Below are 14364 nucleotides of genomic sequence, written 5' to 3'. Positions count from 1 at the left end.
TTATATTTGGGAAGGGTATGTGTGAACTCTGCTGGTTTTCCAACTTTTGTGTAAGTTTAAAATTGGTTCGAATTAAAAGGCTTTTAAAATGTCATTGAAATACGTTTAACCTAGTATTTCCAAACTTCCTTGAATACCTAATTTTATTTTCCAGGAAAAGTACTCACACCCATCCAGAAACATTAATTTTGCCTTGGAACACAATTCTGGCATCCATATGGAATTACAGAATCACTTTTTACAAGGCATACACACAAATTAATTGCATTGCATTTTGGCTTAATATATTTCCACTGTGTCTGCAGATTTTGCAAAACTATTAAGCAATCTCTGGTGAAATAAGTATTTGAAAAATCATAAAATTTTCTTAAGATTAAATGCTTATGATAGAAAACTGAACAATATTTTATACTTAGCAATTGAATACAGGGATAATGAAACTTTGAAAGCTAAGCAAACAAATGTAAATCAGGTATTCTGTTTTTCTTTTCTATTTTTAAAGATACCAATTACGTTGAACACAACAGAAAAAACTTAACAGCTAATGTTTATAAGAATTTTCATTTCACAGAGGGCAATGTGGCAATATCTAGATCTGCTGTTTGATCTTGCATGTGAAAATAACATACTTTCCCAGTAAGTTAATGAAGAACTTCTTATGAAATAACCACCTACAAGGAACATATTTACAATACTGCAACTTTTAAAAATTAGTTCTGTCGCAATATAAAAGCAAATTTGCTTCCCTTTTTAAGATATTTATAAAATATAGATAGCATTGGAATTCTTAAATATTTTCATCCATTCAAAGTACTTCAAATATACATTCGTGTCATACACCAACTGATTAGTATTTGAAGCCTTGTCTTTCGTTGGTCTCATAAATCAAAATAAAGGTATTTCAAAATATCCTTGTAATAATGTGTTATCAGTATTTGAATCTAATAGCAACAATTATTCACTTACACTTAGAGAAGGTAACAATTATTTTCTGATACCTATCTTTTTAATCTTGATGTCTTCTGCTTCATTTTCAAAAACTTTATCTTATTTAAGACCTCCTAAATCATTCTTTCTTCAGTTCTTTATATAGTTTATTTCCTCCACATAAACTTTAAAATGATCACTAAAAACATATACCTTTTAAGTAGACAAAAGAATTTTATACTCTCTGTAACTCATGATGGCTTTCTTCTATAAAACTCTTCTATGGCTGAATAATGCATTCCTCTAAAATAAAAAGGTCCAACATGATAGGTATTTGAGTCACTTTTTTTTACAAAATACATTTAATCCTAATTTCCATAATATTTAAGACAGTGAATCAAAAGATTGGCAATGGTCGCTGTTATTGCATCTGATACCTATTTGTTCATTATCGTCAGTGTTCCAAAAAACATCTAAATAAAATTATGAACACTTATTCTCTTATAGTCATGAAATTGTGATGTTTTGGTATAGACCTAGGAATATTCTGACATATAAAATACAAGCGTGCAAGGTGTGAAACTTTTTTTTCTACTCCATCACAAATACAACACGTGGTTCTGGGTATCCTGTTTTGTCTTCTCCCGTCTTTCTCAAACTGCTAATTCTGACACCGAATTAAAAGACTGACTTTTACTTGTATAGATTCTAACTGATACAGATTAACAAAGCCAATGAGACAACTAAAGACCAATTACTATGGTTGGGCGTGGCTACATAATTTTTAAAGTCACCCTGTGAGCTGACTTTATTCAGTTTCAAGGCTTTACATGATGTTTATATGCTGATGACAGCCAAACTTGTATGTTTATCAACATTCTTGTAATGGCCCAGGAGACTCTATGTGACCTGGCCCATTGTTTCATTTCAGATCTCACCTTTTATTAATGGTCTCTTCCTTCATCTCTCTATTTATGCAAGTCTTCTTAATGTTCCTCGAGTCATCAGATGTGCTTGCACCTCAGAGTCATTGCTTTTCATTTTGAATGGAACACTCATATTTGTGCCTAGTCATGACTTTAGTTTGCTCAGGTCATTGATCAAATATCAACTCCTTCATGGGGTCATACAATGACTGTCATTAAAGTTGAACCCACTGCTACATCCTTGTGTTCATCCTTGCCCTTCCCTACTTTATTTTTCTCCACAGTACTATTGCCTTTAGAAATATTTGTATATTACTTGTTTATTATTATTATTATTATCTCTCCAATTAGAATAAAAACTCCGAGAGCAGATTTTTCTGTTAGTTTTTTAATTATATCCAGAACACCTGAAATCATTCTGTCACACAGAAAATAATTACTAAATAAGTGAATAAATAAACGGATTAGATAAAAATTATCATCTCAACTTTCCACATAATATGATTGAAAATTAAATGGAGCATATAATTGGTTCAAGGTTAATTGGGTTTGGCAGTTTATGAGTCAATCATTTCTGTCTGCCAAAACCAGTGTTCTTCCCTCTATGACACATTTCCTCTCTCAGTTTACAGCATGCCTACTACAAAACAGAGATAATTTTGTTTGTGATTAGGATTTGTGATTCCCAAAGTGTATAATGTTGGTTGCTGCCTTAATGAGATAATTTTCTGTATCATACATTTTATAATAACATGACTGGTTTTGTTTGACAGGAAATACTAAAATTCAGGTAAAGAACTATAAAAAATTACCATAGTAACTATACCATAGGTATACATAACATTTGTTTCAGTACTGCCAGGATTGCATTACCAGAGTTGAGCTCTCTCTTTAATGACTGTCAATGACCTTCAGGGTACCTCAGATATAAAATTTAGGCTATTTACCCTTTTATTCCTATGATATGTAACCTAATGATTTTTAAAAAGTAAACATCCAATTCTAAATTAATGTGTGTATATGTTTGTATGGAAATATATGTGTACATGTATATATTTAGTTTAATCTAAAACTACATAGCTAAATAAAATATATATTTTTTTAATTTAAAACTATTTACACAGCTAACAGATATAACTAGAAGCAAGCCCACATTTGAATATCTGAAATATACTTATATCCTTAATGCAAAATTAGAAAGCATAGTTTTCTTTGTTATGTATAATTTTTAGTAATTACAAATCTGTGAAAAAATGACAGAAACTGTAGACTACTCTAAAACGTTTTCTAAACCATTCTTCTCTTGCCTTTCTCTATTAAAAAGCTGGAAGTCTGAAACACTTAGTGTTTTGGGATGCTTGCGATATGTCTGGAAACACGTGACATGGCTCAGGCCAATGACATGTTAAAAGGCAATGAGTGGGACTCACCGAAGCCATAAATACCCTCAGCTGGCAATAATCTGTCCCTTTAACATGCTCCCATTTCCGTGCCCAGAAGAAGGGCCTGAAGCAGAGAATGCATTTTATTATTACAATAAGAGAATCTTGAAGGGTAAAGACTATAGGGTAAAGATGCTGGAATAAGAAAATAGGACAAAGGGCTCTGATGACATCATTCAGTCAGAGAGCCTGCTGTGGATGCTGACTCCCATAGTTATTAAGGTGTAAAATAAATACCACGCCTACTTTCAGTGAGATATTATGTTATATGGGGCAGAGCACATTTTTAACCAATGCAGTATTCTTTATTACACGGAATTAACATGAGTGTAGACCACCCCTGGCCTCACCCATTACCTCCTAAGGAATAAACGCGTTTCGCCGTATCCTGCAGAAACATTCCAGTCTCTGGGTCCCATCCTTTACTCCCTTGTTGCGTTTTCAATCTCTTTTTCTTTAGTGGTATTTATTCAAAATTTAAACATTAAAAGTAAACAAAAATGAAAATTGCGTATATAGAAAAAGCCTTCCTTAACATTTCTGTGCAGTAGGGCTTTCATTATTTTTCTTTCTTGGATTAATAAACAGACCTAATGAAGTAGCCAACTCCAACCACTCTTTATTTCTTAACATCTCTTTATTTCTTCATACTTTCTCATAACAAGAAAATCCCCATTGTCAAAATTGTTTTTTCAGAAATCCTCAGAGACCGGCATCCAAAATGCTTGCTCAGTCTCAGTCCAGAACCATTGACATTGTTGACAATCCAGTTCCTTTACAAATCCTATCTTAGTTTTATTTTATTATGCTATACCTATATTTGCTTTCCTTTTCTTCACTCTAGTTCCTAGAATTAACAAATTCATAGAAAACAGTCTCAAGTTGTCATTTCTCTCAAACCCCCACTACTTCCTCCTTCACCTCCTTGAGCCTGACTGGCAGGACTCACCCTGCTCAGGAACCAAGCATGCAGCAATTCCCACCACATCATGTCTTCACTGGAAAGCAAATACATCCAATATCAAACCGCTTTTCCCTCTGGCAAACTATGCACTTCATTATTTTCTCCTGTCCAGTGTCAGTAGGTGAGGAGATTTTCTTTTTTTCTCCCCTCTCTCTTTTCTACACTTATATTTAATCAGTGGCAAAGTTCTGTAACTAAGCAGTATTCTTCATATCAATTCTCTCTTTTTCTTACTCCTTGATTATTACTGAAGTGAAAAAGATGACCTCATGGATGGGACTAATTATTCTCATGAAAACAAATTCAAAGAGAAAAACAATGAATGGCTAAATTTTTAAAATTCCGATAAGGATGAGATGTCATCAGGATGGGCCAGTTGAATGCTTATGAACTGGACTGATAATCCAGCATTTCCTTGAGGAAATCATTATGGCCTATGTTCAAAGGCGATTTTTGTCTAAAAATAATTTATGTTCATTAAGAATAAACTTATTTTTGACAAGATTGTCCAGTAAATCAAAATGCTAATTTAATTAACAACAAGACAAACCACTGCCAAAAGCACTGAAAACTCAAAGGTAAATAAAGTGAGCAGGTCTGAAAAATGAGGAAGAAAAATTGTGAAGCATTAAAATACAGAATAAACTTTAAAAATATAAAGAACACAGTTACTTGAAGTCATCTAAGTTATTTTATGACTGACAGATAAGGTAGAACTGGAATGAACATAATAAACAGAAAAAGAAAACGTAAGATCATAAGAGTTTTAATCAGCCTTAGGAATTGTATTAGAGCACTGGCTAAGTTGCTGGAGAGGCCACTTCAAACCCACTAGGACGGTTATGATCAAAAAAGCGGGTAATTACAAATACTGCTGATGATGTAAAAGAAAGCATCCTGACACACTGACGATGAGAATCAAAGTGTTGTAACCTGTTGGAAAAATATTCTGACCTTTCCTGAAAAAGCTAAACAGAGTGACCATATACCCAGCAATTCTACTCATAGATACAGACTCACAAAAATAAAAGCATATGTCACACAGAAACCTTTCCACAAATGTTAACAGCAGCATTGTGAAAATGTCAGAAGCAACCCAAATACCCACCAACTGATGAGTGGAAAAATAAAATGTGATCTATTCATGCAATGAAATATTATTCAGTTGTAAAAAGGAATAAAGTGCTGGTGTACATTACAATATGAATGAACCTCAGAAAGCATTACAGACAATGCTCAATATCTGGGTGACCGGTACACTAGAAGCCCAATCTCCACCATTATGCAATGTACCCAAGTAACCGACATGCACATATATCCCCTGAATCTAAAGCAAAACCAAATTATTTAACATTCTTTGTGTTCATTTATTTACTGTATTCCAAACTATGCTAAAATTATTTCAGTCGAGGATGATAGCTCAGGTCTGTAATCCCAGCACTTTGGGAGGCCAAGACAGACAGATCACTTGAGCCCAGGAATTCAAGACCAGCCTGGGCAACATGGCTAAACCCCATCACTACAATAAAATAAAATAAAAAAAAATTAGCCAGGTGTGGTAGCACATTGACTGTAATCCCAGCTACTGGGAGGCTGCAGTAAATCTATAAAAATGGAAGTAGACTGTGGTTACCCAGAGCTGAAAGAATTGGCAGGGGAAACAGAGGGTGACTCTAACGGGTAGATAATTTCTTTATGGGGTTCTGGAATCATTTAGTAGTGATGGTTGGATAAGTCTATGAATATACTTTTAACATAATGAACTGTAAACCGTATATTATTCAAGATTTACTGCAATAAATCTGCTATAAAAAGTCATTATGGAGTTCTCTTTCTCATCTTGCAAGGTAGCAGGTGAAAAATTTGAGAAGCTGGACACTAAAGAGAAGAAACCTGAAGCCAAGAAGGCTGATGCTGGTGGCAAGGTGAAAAGGGGTAAAAAGCCCAAGAAGGGGAAGCGCACTGCAGCCGCCATCCCGTCCTTGTCAGAGGGATTGGCAGGTGTTCCCCTCCTGCCACGGATTCCAGAAAGGCCACGTACAACAGGAAGTACTCAGCGGCTAGATCTGAGGTTGGAAAGAAAAAGGAGGAGAAGGTTCTTGCAGCTGCTACGAAACCAGTTAGTGGTGACAAGAACGGCAGTACCCGGGTGGTTAAACGTCGCAAATGTCTGGGTACTATCCTACTGAAGATGCGCCTCGAAAGCTGTTGAGCCTCAGCTAGAAAAACAAAACAAAAACAAAACAAAAAAACCCTTGAGTCAGCACGTGAGAAAACTGCGAGCCAGCGTCACCCCGACCGCTCTGATCATCCTCGCTGGAGCCACAGGGGCAAGAGGGGGGCTTTCCTGAAGCAGCTGGCAGGTGGCTTGGTACTTGTGACTGGACCTCTGGTCCTCAATCAAGTTCCTCTACGAAGAACACCCCAGGAATCTGTCACTGCCGCCTCAACCAAAGTTGGTATCAGCAATGTTAAAATCCCCAAACATCTTACTGATGCGTACTTCAAGCAGCAGCAGCTGCGGAAGCCCCGACTCCAGGACGGTGAGATCGTCCACACGGAAATACGAGATTACAGAGCAGCACAGATGGATCAGAAAGCTCTGGGCTCACAAAATTTACCAAAAATCAAAGCTATTCCCCAGCTGAGGGCTACCTGTGATCTGTGTTTGCCCTGACGAATGGAATTTGTCCTCACAAATTGATGTTCTCAATGTCTTAAGACCCTAATTAAATAACTGATTACCTTTTTTAAAAAAGTTATTACGGTGGATGATAGCATTTACTGTGACACAGTTGTAAAAAATTTTGCAAGTCACTCTTAAATGGAATCCTTAATTATATACAATGTCTTCAACAATATTGTTTTCTTTTTTAATAAGGCAAAATTTATTGGAATTTATCGAGGAAAGTCTTATTTTAAGGATCACTAAAATTCTTTTCTAACTTATATGAACTATAATTCTTTTTCACCAGGCAGTACTGTCAATAAATAATATTTACTAGAAGTTACACAATGTAATTTAACTTCAGCCCATGAGTAATGATCTGTGTTAGAGTTTATGGAAATTATTTTATCATTCATGGATACAACAATGAATGAAGTTGGACTAGATAGTCACCATTATAGTTGCATGAATCTGTACAATGATGTTATGAAAAAATAATGAAGACACTTGATGACTCCTATGAATGTCCATTTAATTGTCGTCAAAATGACTTTTGTTACTCTATTTAATTGCATCAAAATGACAAGTACTTTCTGCAAAGAAAATCAATTTCATTCCTAATCCTTTACATCCCTCCTATTGCACATATTAAAGGCTTGTAAATGTACAGAATAAAAATATTCCTATCCACAACTTTGAGAAAATTGCTCCTAAGAAACTCTCTCTCTATTTTTTTTTTTTTTTTTTTTTGACAGAGTTTGGCTCATTTACCAGGCTGAAGTGCAGTGGCATGATCTCGGCTCACTGCAACCACTGCCTCCCAGGTTCAAGCAAATCTCCTGCCTCAGCCTCCTGAGCAGCTGGGATTACAGGCGTGAACCACTACACCCAGTTAATTTTTGTATTTTTAGTAGAGACGGGGTTTCTCCATGTTGGTCAGGCTGGTCTCGAACTCCTAAACTCAGGTGATCCACCCATCTCAGCCTCCCAAAATGCTGGGATTATAGGCGTGAGCCACCCCACCCGGCCACTAAGAAACTCTTACCATCCTAATTAGGCAATTAGAAGTAAGACAGTAAAATCTAATTTAGAATACCATTAAGTATTTACTACTTCTAAATTAACAACTTATCCATCTATAATTAAATCCCAAAAAAGAATTTTCCTTTTTCTGGATTTATTTGATTTGACACTTCATTTAAACAATTATCAATTAACTTACTAAATCTGAGTAATCATAACCACTAGCATGAGTGAAGTTTACTTAGAAAATCAACACTGTGTCTGAAATATAAGATTAGAAATATGACAAGGTATGAAATGAAGTGCATTTGTCTCTTTAAATAAGAGCAACGAGTATGTTCACTGCTTACATTTTCTTTGATCATCCAAATAAAAAACTTCTATATTTCATAAAACTCTCAAAATAAACAAGAACAAAAAAGGTTCTGATGGTACAACTTTCTCCTACCTTGAAGTGCATATAAAAAGTGATTTATACTGCAATTGCTAATTTTACACAACTACTTTGTTATTATTCTACAATAATCATAAAATTACGATTTTGAGATCAATTGTGTACATTGAGCTTTCAGACAAAACTTACCTCTGGAACAGAAAAATCTGACTTTAAGTTCTTATACTAATTTAGAATCTTTTAATTAAAATTTTCATTTGCTGCATAAGTATTCATCTCTGAAATAAAAATCATGTCCTAATCCTAGGCCTAGCAAATGATGCAGACCCTTAGAATTCACTAATAAGTTGCAACAAACTATCTCCAGACTGCTGAGAAAAGACAGCAAACAACGGTCAATTTTCTATGTCTTGGATTCGTTATTTATTTATCCCTTTATCAGATGAAGATAACTCACACAAATTCAAATACAGGTACATATTTAGCTGTAAACCTTGGCCCTCTACATTTCTAAATCACATTAACTGCTCTTACTTTTTAAAATATATTTTTAAAGGTTATCTTAAAGAAAAAATATACTTACTGCCCTCTAGAGGTATGAACCAGTAGTGTAATAAGTGTAGATGTTGCTGGGCATATACAGTTTAAAGCTAACATGGCGTATTTAAATTCTTCTTCACAAACAACATGATCTGTTTGAAATAAAATCGGTAAATTAGAATAATTTACCTTTGGAGAGTAATGTAATATAAAATATAAAACAGAATGAATAAATTTGCAAACGTCTCAATATAAGCATACTTGTTTTAGAGATGTTTTTATTAGTGCAATTTTAACCCCAGAAAATATATCTCCTAAGATAGAGTACTAAAGTATGGATTAAGTGACTGGCATGGGGGTCACTCCGGACAGAACAAACTTAGCAACTTTTGCTGAAATGCTTAACCCTATCTTAACAAAATTAACAACTTTTCGTAAAATGCTTAATCTTCTTATGCCTAGCAGGTGGGTTTGAGATGTAGTCTAAAATACATCAAATACTTATAAAGTCTCCTTTAGTTCTGATCATTCTACGCTATAAAATACAACAGTACTGACTTAGAAGAGTATTGATTTATCAAATTCATAATGATACAGCATAAATTTTAGAAAGTAATGATTAAAAGATTTAGCAGAAAACATGTGCCTAGCATAGAAGAAATGGATTTAATACTATGAAAGTAACTGCAATATCAAGCAACAGAATTTGCTAAAGGAAATTTAAGTTGAAATTGTACTTTAACTCCAAGATCTAAAAGTCATAAACTCAAAAAATGATAAGGTCCAGGCAGAAAACATAATAAATGGCAGCGGAAATTCAATGACATAAAAATAATAGTGTTAGAAATGACAGCACATGGGAAGCTGCAGGCCACCTTGAAGGGAATGACACTCCTCAGGCCAGGCATTGTCATGCAGGAATGAGGGCCTAGATACCAGGTATTCTCTTTTCTGCAGAAGTCATATTTTCAAAAAGTGGTTAAATATTATTTATTTCAGAAAAAATAAAAACCTACTCTTCCAAATAAACAAGTATAGCTGGTATCAAAAATAAAGAGAAGATTTAAAGTTCTAAGAAAATACATATTCTTAGGCAGAAAAATAGCAGTTTTTACAAAATTAAGAAACAAAAGATCAAATCTGTCAGTGAGCCAGATCTATAAAATGAACACATGACACCATAAATTCATGAGGAAAGAAGAAAAGGTTACATGGGAAATGGTTTAGCAAGTGCTCAGGACAAACACTGACCTTAGTTCTGTCCTGTTTTTATAGTATGATTTAGGACACGAGAAGCACACTACTCTTTATTTCGCTCTCATTTTCTTTAAAAAAATTGTTTCTCTTTCACATCATATGAACGAAAATATATACTATGAATATATGTCAGGGTTTACTCTAAAAACATCAAGTTTATCCTAATAATCTCTCTCCCCACACCCACTTGTCGATATGTTAAAATTTACTTAAAAAGTTTTAAAAATACATAACCAGATTATTTACTGCTTTGCAGGAAAGGCAAGAAGATTCTAAATACAGTTTTGAATGCAGAGAAGTGTACGGAACATTTAGAAAAGAACAGTGTCTTTAAACCACCATTTCAGTATATCTCAAAATAATTTTTGACTGTGTATGCCCAATCTGTGAAAACAGAGTGACAAAACTGCTAAACCCAGAATGTTATTACTGTAGAATCCTATGACATCAATACACAGGGAACCCATAAATTTCAAATCAAAAATTAGAACAGATGATCTGAGAAAAATATGTACATATATTATGACATAGATAGAATTTTGAAAATTTCAAACTATAACAGAAAATTTGGAAGGTATGATTACCATATATGCAATGTAGCATGCAAATATTAACTTTTCCTTACTATAGTGGACAAACCATATTTCTTTCAGTGGGGGAACATGAGAAAACGTGATGCATGTGTGATACTTTGAAAATATATCATTTTATTTTCCTTTGATAGTTGAAAAAGTTATAAACAATAGTTCTCTTCCCTTTTCTTCAATAAATGTATGCATCTGAGTTTGGAGAGCAATGGCTGTGGGAAGATTGTGCCATAAAAACTGTACTAATGCGAACTAGAAGGAAGCAAAAGACTCCTCTAAGTTTCAGGTAGTTATTTTTGTATTTGCATGTGTCCTTTTTCTACATTGGTAAACTTTTACAGCGTCCATCAGCCCTTTCCACAAAAAGTATATATAATACCATCAATGGTGGTAATTTTACATATAAGCACAAAGTATGTATGTACTGTTCCACTGTACACTAAATTATCTAGGGATACAAATGCTGTATAAATTAACAGAAAAATTACTTTATCATGTTTTGCATTGTATATGAGTCAGGAAAAAATTTAAGATATTTAATTCCTATATGTGTTTCATATCAGTCAAAAGCTAGCACGTCATTGATAAAAGTGTCTCTTTTTCCATTGTCTTCTGTATTCATGCCTGAGTGTTTACATATTAAAAAAGCACACTTTTGCTTATTTCCCTTCTGTTTCTCTTTCACGGTAGAATTAGAATATTATATTAATTTTTTTAATTTTCTGTGTATAGATAGTTATATTTACCTAAATTTCATTTCAAAATAGTGTAGGAAGTGTTGCAAAATATTTAATATAAAAAGGGAGTACTGGATCAGAGAAAATAACCATTTAAGATAAATAAGTTAATATATAATTATCATGAAAGCCTTTGTTAGACAAAAAGTAAATTCAGTACTCTTCATTAATAAAAGTTATTTAATTTCTATGAATGGAAAATACAAGGAAAGAAATAAGACAGACATTCAACTGGATAATAATCTTTATTTGGATCTATCACAAAATGCTAAAACTCAACCTGCAAAATAGAACTGATTATATACCTACACTTCTCTCAGGTCCAAATCAATCCTGCCTTTTAGGACATTTTTAATACTAACCACTAATCCTTAGCCTGAATTAAAATGCTGAAAATATTCCTTCATACTAATTGCTCCTCATTTCCTAACACATTATAATAGCCAAAGTTTGTGGATCATGCAATCAAATTCCCCTCTCTCTCTTACTTCCCCATTGCCATTCTCACTACTTACTACAGGTTTCCAACATATCCATAATTCTTCAGGGTCAGATATCAAATTTCAGAATTAAAAAAAAATCAGATCTTAGAAAGGCAGTATGTTTCATCTACCAGACACCATATAACTCTAAGGTAACAACCTGTTCCTAAAAACATTTCTGCAGCTAAATGTGTGCATATTTAAACTAAGTAGAAAAAAACAGGGTTAAATAGCTTCGCGATGGTTCAGTGTAGAAACTACCACCGAATAATTTCAGGTAATTTCAGGTTTTCCACCAAGAATACAAAAATATTTTTCATTTTTCAAATACTTTCATTTTCCAAATAATTTCATTTTGGAATTAAAGCTAAGGGATTGTGGACTGTTATTCAAACTCTGGTGTTCTTTTATGTAAGCTAACAACTAATTGGTTTTCATGTTTCCTAACTCTTCAGCATTCTACCTTGTAAAAGCTGATGACATAAATTGGGTAACTCTTGACACAACCAACTAAAATAAAACAATCCTGATAAATTTTATAAAATTAATCAAAAAGGAAAGAAGGAGGAGAACTGAAAATAAAACAAGCTTACAGCACCCTTCAGCATGAATCATTAGGTCAGCTTACTTTCTGACCCACGTCCTCATAGTTGTTTGACTATTGCCCCAAAACCCCATAAACACTGTTACAAGACTACAGCTCCACTTAAGTGCTCCATAAATTACAACTTAAGCATTGTAAGACGTTAACGTTTCCATTCAAGATATTCTTTAAAGTTCTTCATACTGGTGAAACTACTGACATCAGCTGGTCTGAAAGACCCCCACTGATTCTAGCTACCCTTTAGGACCCCAAGAAGTGCTGACTTACCAAGGAAAGCTGTGTCCACATTCTGATTATTTCAATTCCCCTTACTCCAACCAGTCAATGATCCCCAAATCCCCTTGGCCTCTACAAACTCCTTAAAAACTCTAGCACATAGCTCCTCAGGGAGATGAATTTGAGGGCCTCCTGTCCTCCTTGCTTGGCTGTCCTGTCATCACTAAACTCTTTCTTTGCTGCAAACCCTCTTGTCTCAGTGTGTTGGTATGTCACTCTGTAGTAGGCATATGAAACTTTTGGTCCTGTAACAACTTCAAAGTTGAGGGGCCAAGGGGACAAAAGCATTCAGGGCACATTAACACCAGCTCCAAGAATTAAACTGCTACAAACACATCTGCTAAAACAGCCTGTTGTAATCCTAAGACAAATTTTAGCTAGCAGCGGCTGAAACAACTTGCCATGATTCTAAAACTAGTTTTTTCTACCACCTTTACTCACCAGAGATGGCCAGCTCCCAAAAGCTTCCTCAGTGCCAGTGACCTTTCTTTCAAAATAATATAGAACATTTCTTCTTAAAGTAAGGCCCCTAATATTATATTATTCTTCAGACAAATCAAAGACCACTCTGGTACATGTGTTTGTTCTGAATTGCAATTATGTGATTCCCAAATAAAATTTTTAATTTGCAACTTTTTTTGAATTTGACAATTCATTACCCTCTACCCTTCTAAAACTATGCTATGTAATACAGCAGCCACCAGTCACATGTGGTTATTTAAATTTAAATAAAAGTAAATACAAATAAAATTTCAATCCCTCCATCATACTAGTTACATCTTACTAGCTCAATAGCACTTACGGTTACTAGCTATAGTATGGGATAGTGCATACATAGACATTTCCATTATTAAAAAAAAAAAAATTCTGTTGAACAGTGCTGTTTGATCTGCCAAATGGTTTAGAGGCTTTTTCATAAATTCTAAAACATACATGAGATATATAGCCTTAAAATGTATTTCATAAACAGTAAGAATCTGGGTAATCATACTAACTCAATATACCACCTTTCTATGGGGCCCCTTCTCGGTCATATTGCCACTAAAGTTGTCCATCTGAAATAACAGGAGCTACAGCAGAACATATTGGTATAAACGCAGGTGGGTGTGTATATTTGTTGGCAGAAGTTTATAAAAGTTGTTTTTCTTCCTGTGGTTGTTTTTTTAAGCAAAAGACATGGAGATGATGATTAAGAAAAAGTTTGGAGTTTAGAGGTTGCAGGTTGGCTTTTCCCTGTTTATTTTGTTTCCTTTAGCTACATTTCAAATGCATGTAATTTTATACCAAGAAGACAGAGAGTGAGACTTAAGGCGGGCTTTTGACAAACAAATCCAACCAATGAAGAGATTCAAGTCATTGAGGTGAACTGAGACACAGACAATGAATAATGTGCCATGACATTCAAGCAGACTAAGAAGGGAAGACAAGACCCATGGGTGTAAACAGCAGTGAAGATTTGGTGAAACAATGAAGTGTGGATGTCGTATAGTCAAACGACACTTGAAGTTCTTCATTAGAGGGAGTGAATTACAAAGAT

At 34.3% G+C, this 14364-nt stretch overlaps 1 protein-coding gene across 8 annotated transcripts in view; it reads right to left on the bottom strand.

Annotated features, from left to right (window-relative positions):
* Positions 1-14364, bottom strand: part of KCNT2 (potassium sodium-activated channel subfamily T member 2) — a 436518-nt gene that overhangs the window by 131855 nt on the left and 290299 nt on the right. For all 8 annotated transcript variants that reach the window (XM_074389701.1, XM_074389699.1, XM_074389705.1 and 5 more), the window contains exon 14: positions 8928-9036. In XM_074389701.1, the coding sequence (XP_074245802.1) occupies positions 8928-9036 (109 nt within the window). The remainder of the gene's footprint in view (positions 1-8927; positions 9037-14364) is intronic.

Source organism: Saimiri boliviensis, chromosome 19 (genome assembly GCF_048565385.1).
Source record: "Saimiri boliviensis isolate mSaiBol1 chromosome 19, mSaiBol1.pri, whole genome shotgun sequence".
NCBI classification, from domain to species: domain Eukaryota; kingdom Metazoa; phylum Chordata; class Mammalia; order Primates; family Cebidae; genus Saimiri; species Saimiri boliviensis.
Note: the sequence above shows the minus strand (reverse complement) of the source record. Positions and strands in the feature narration are given on the sequence as shown.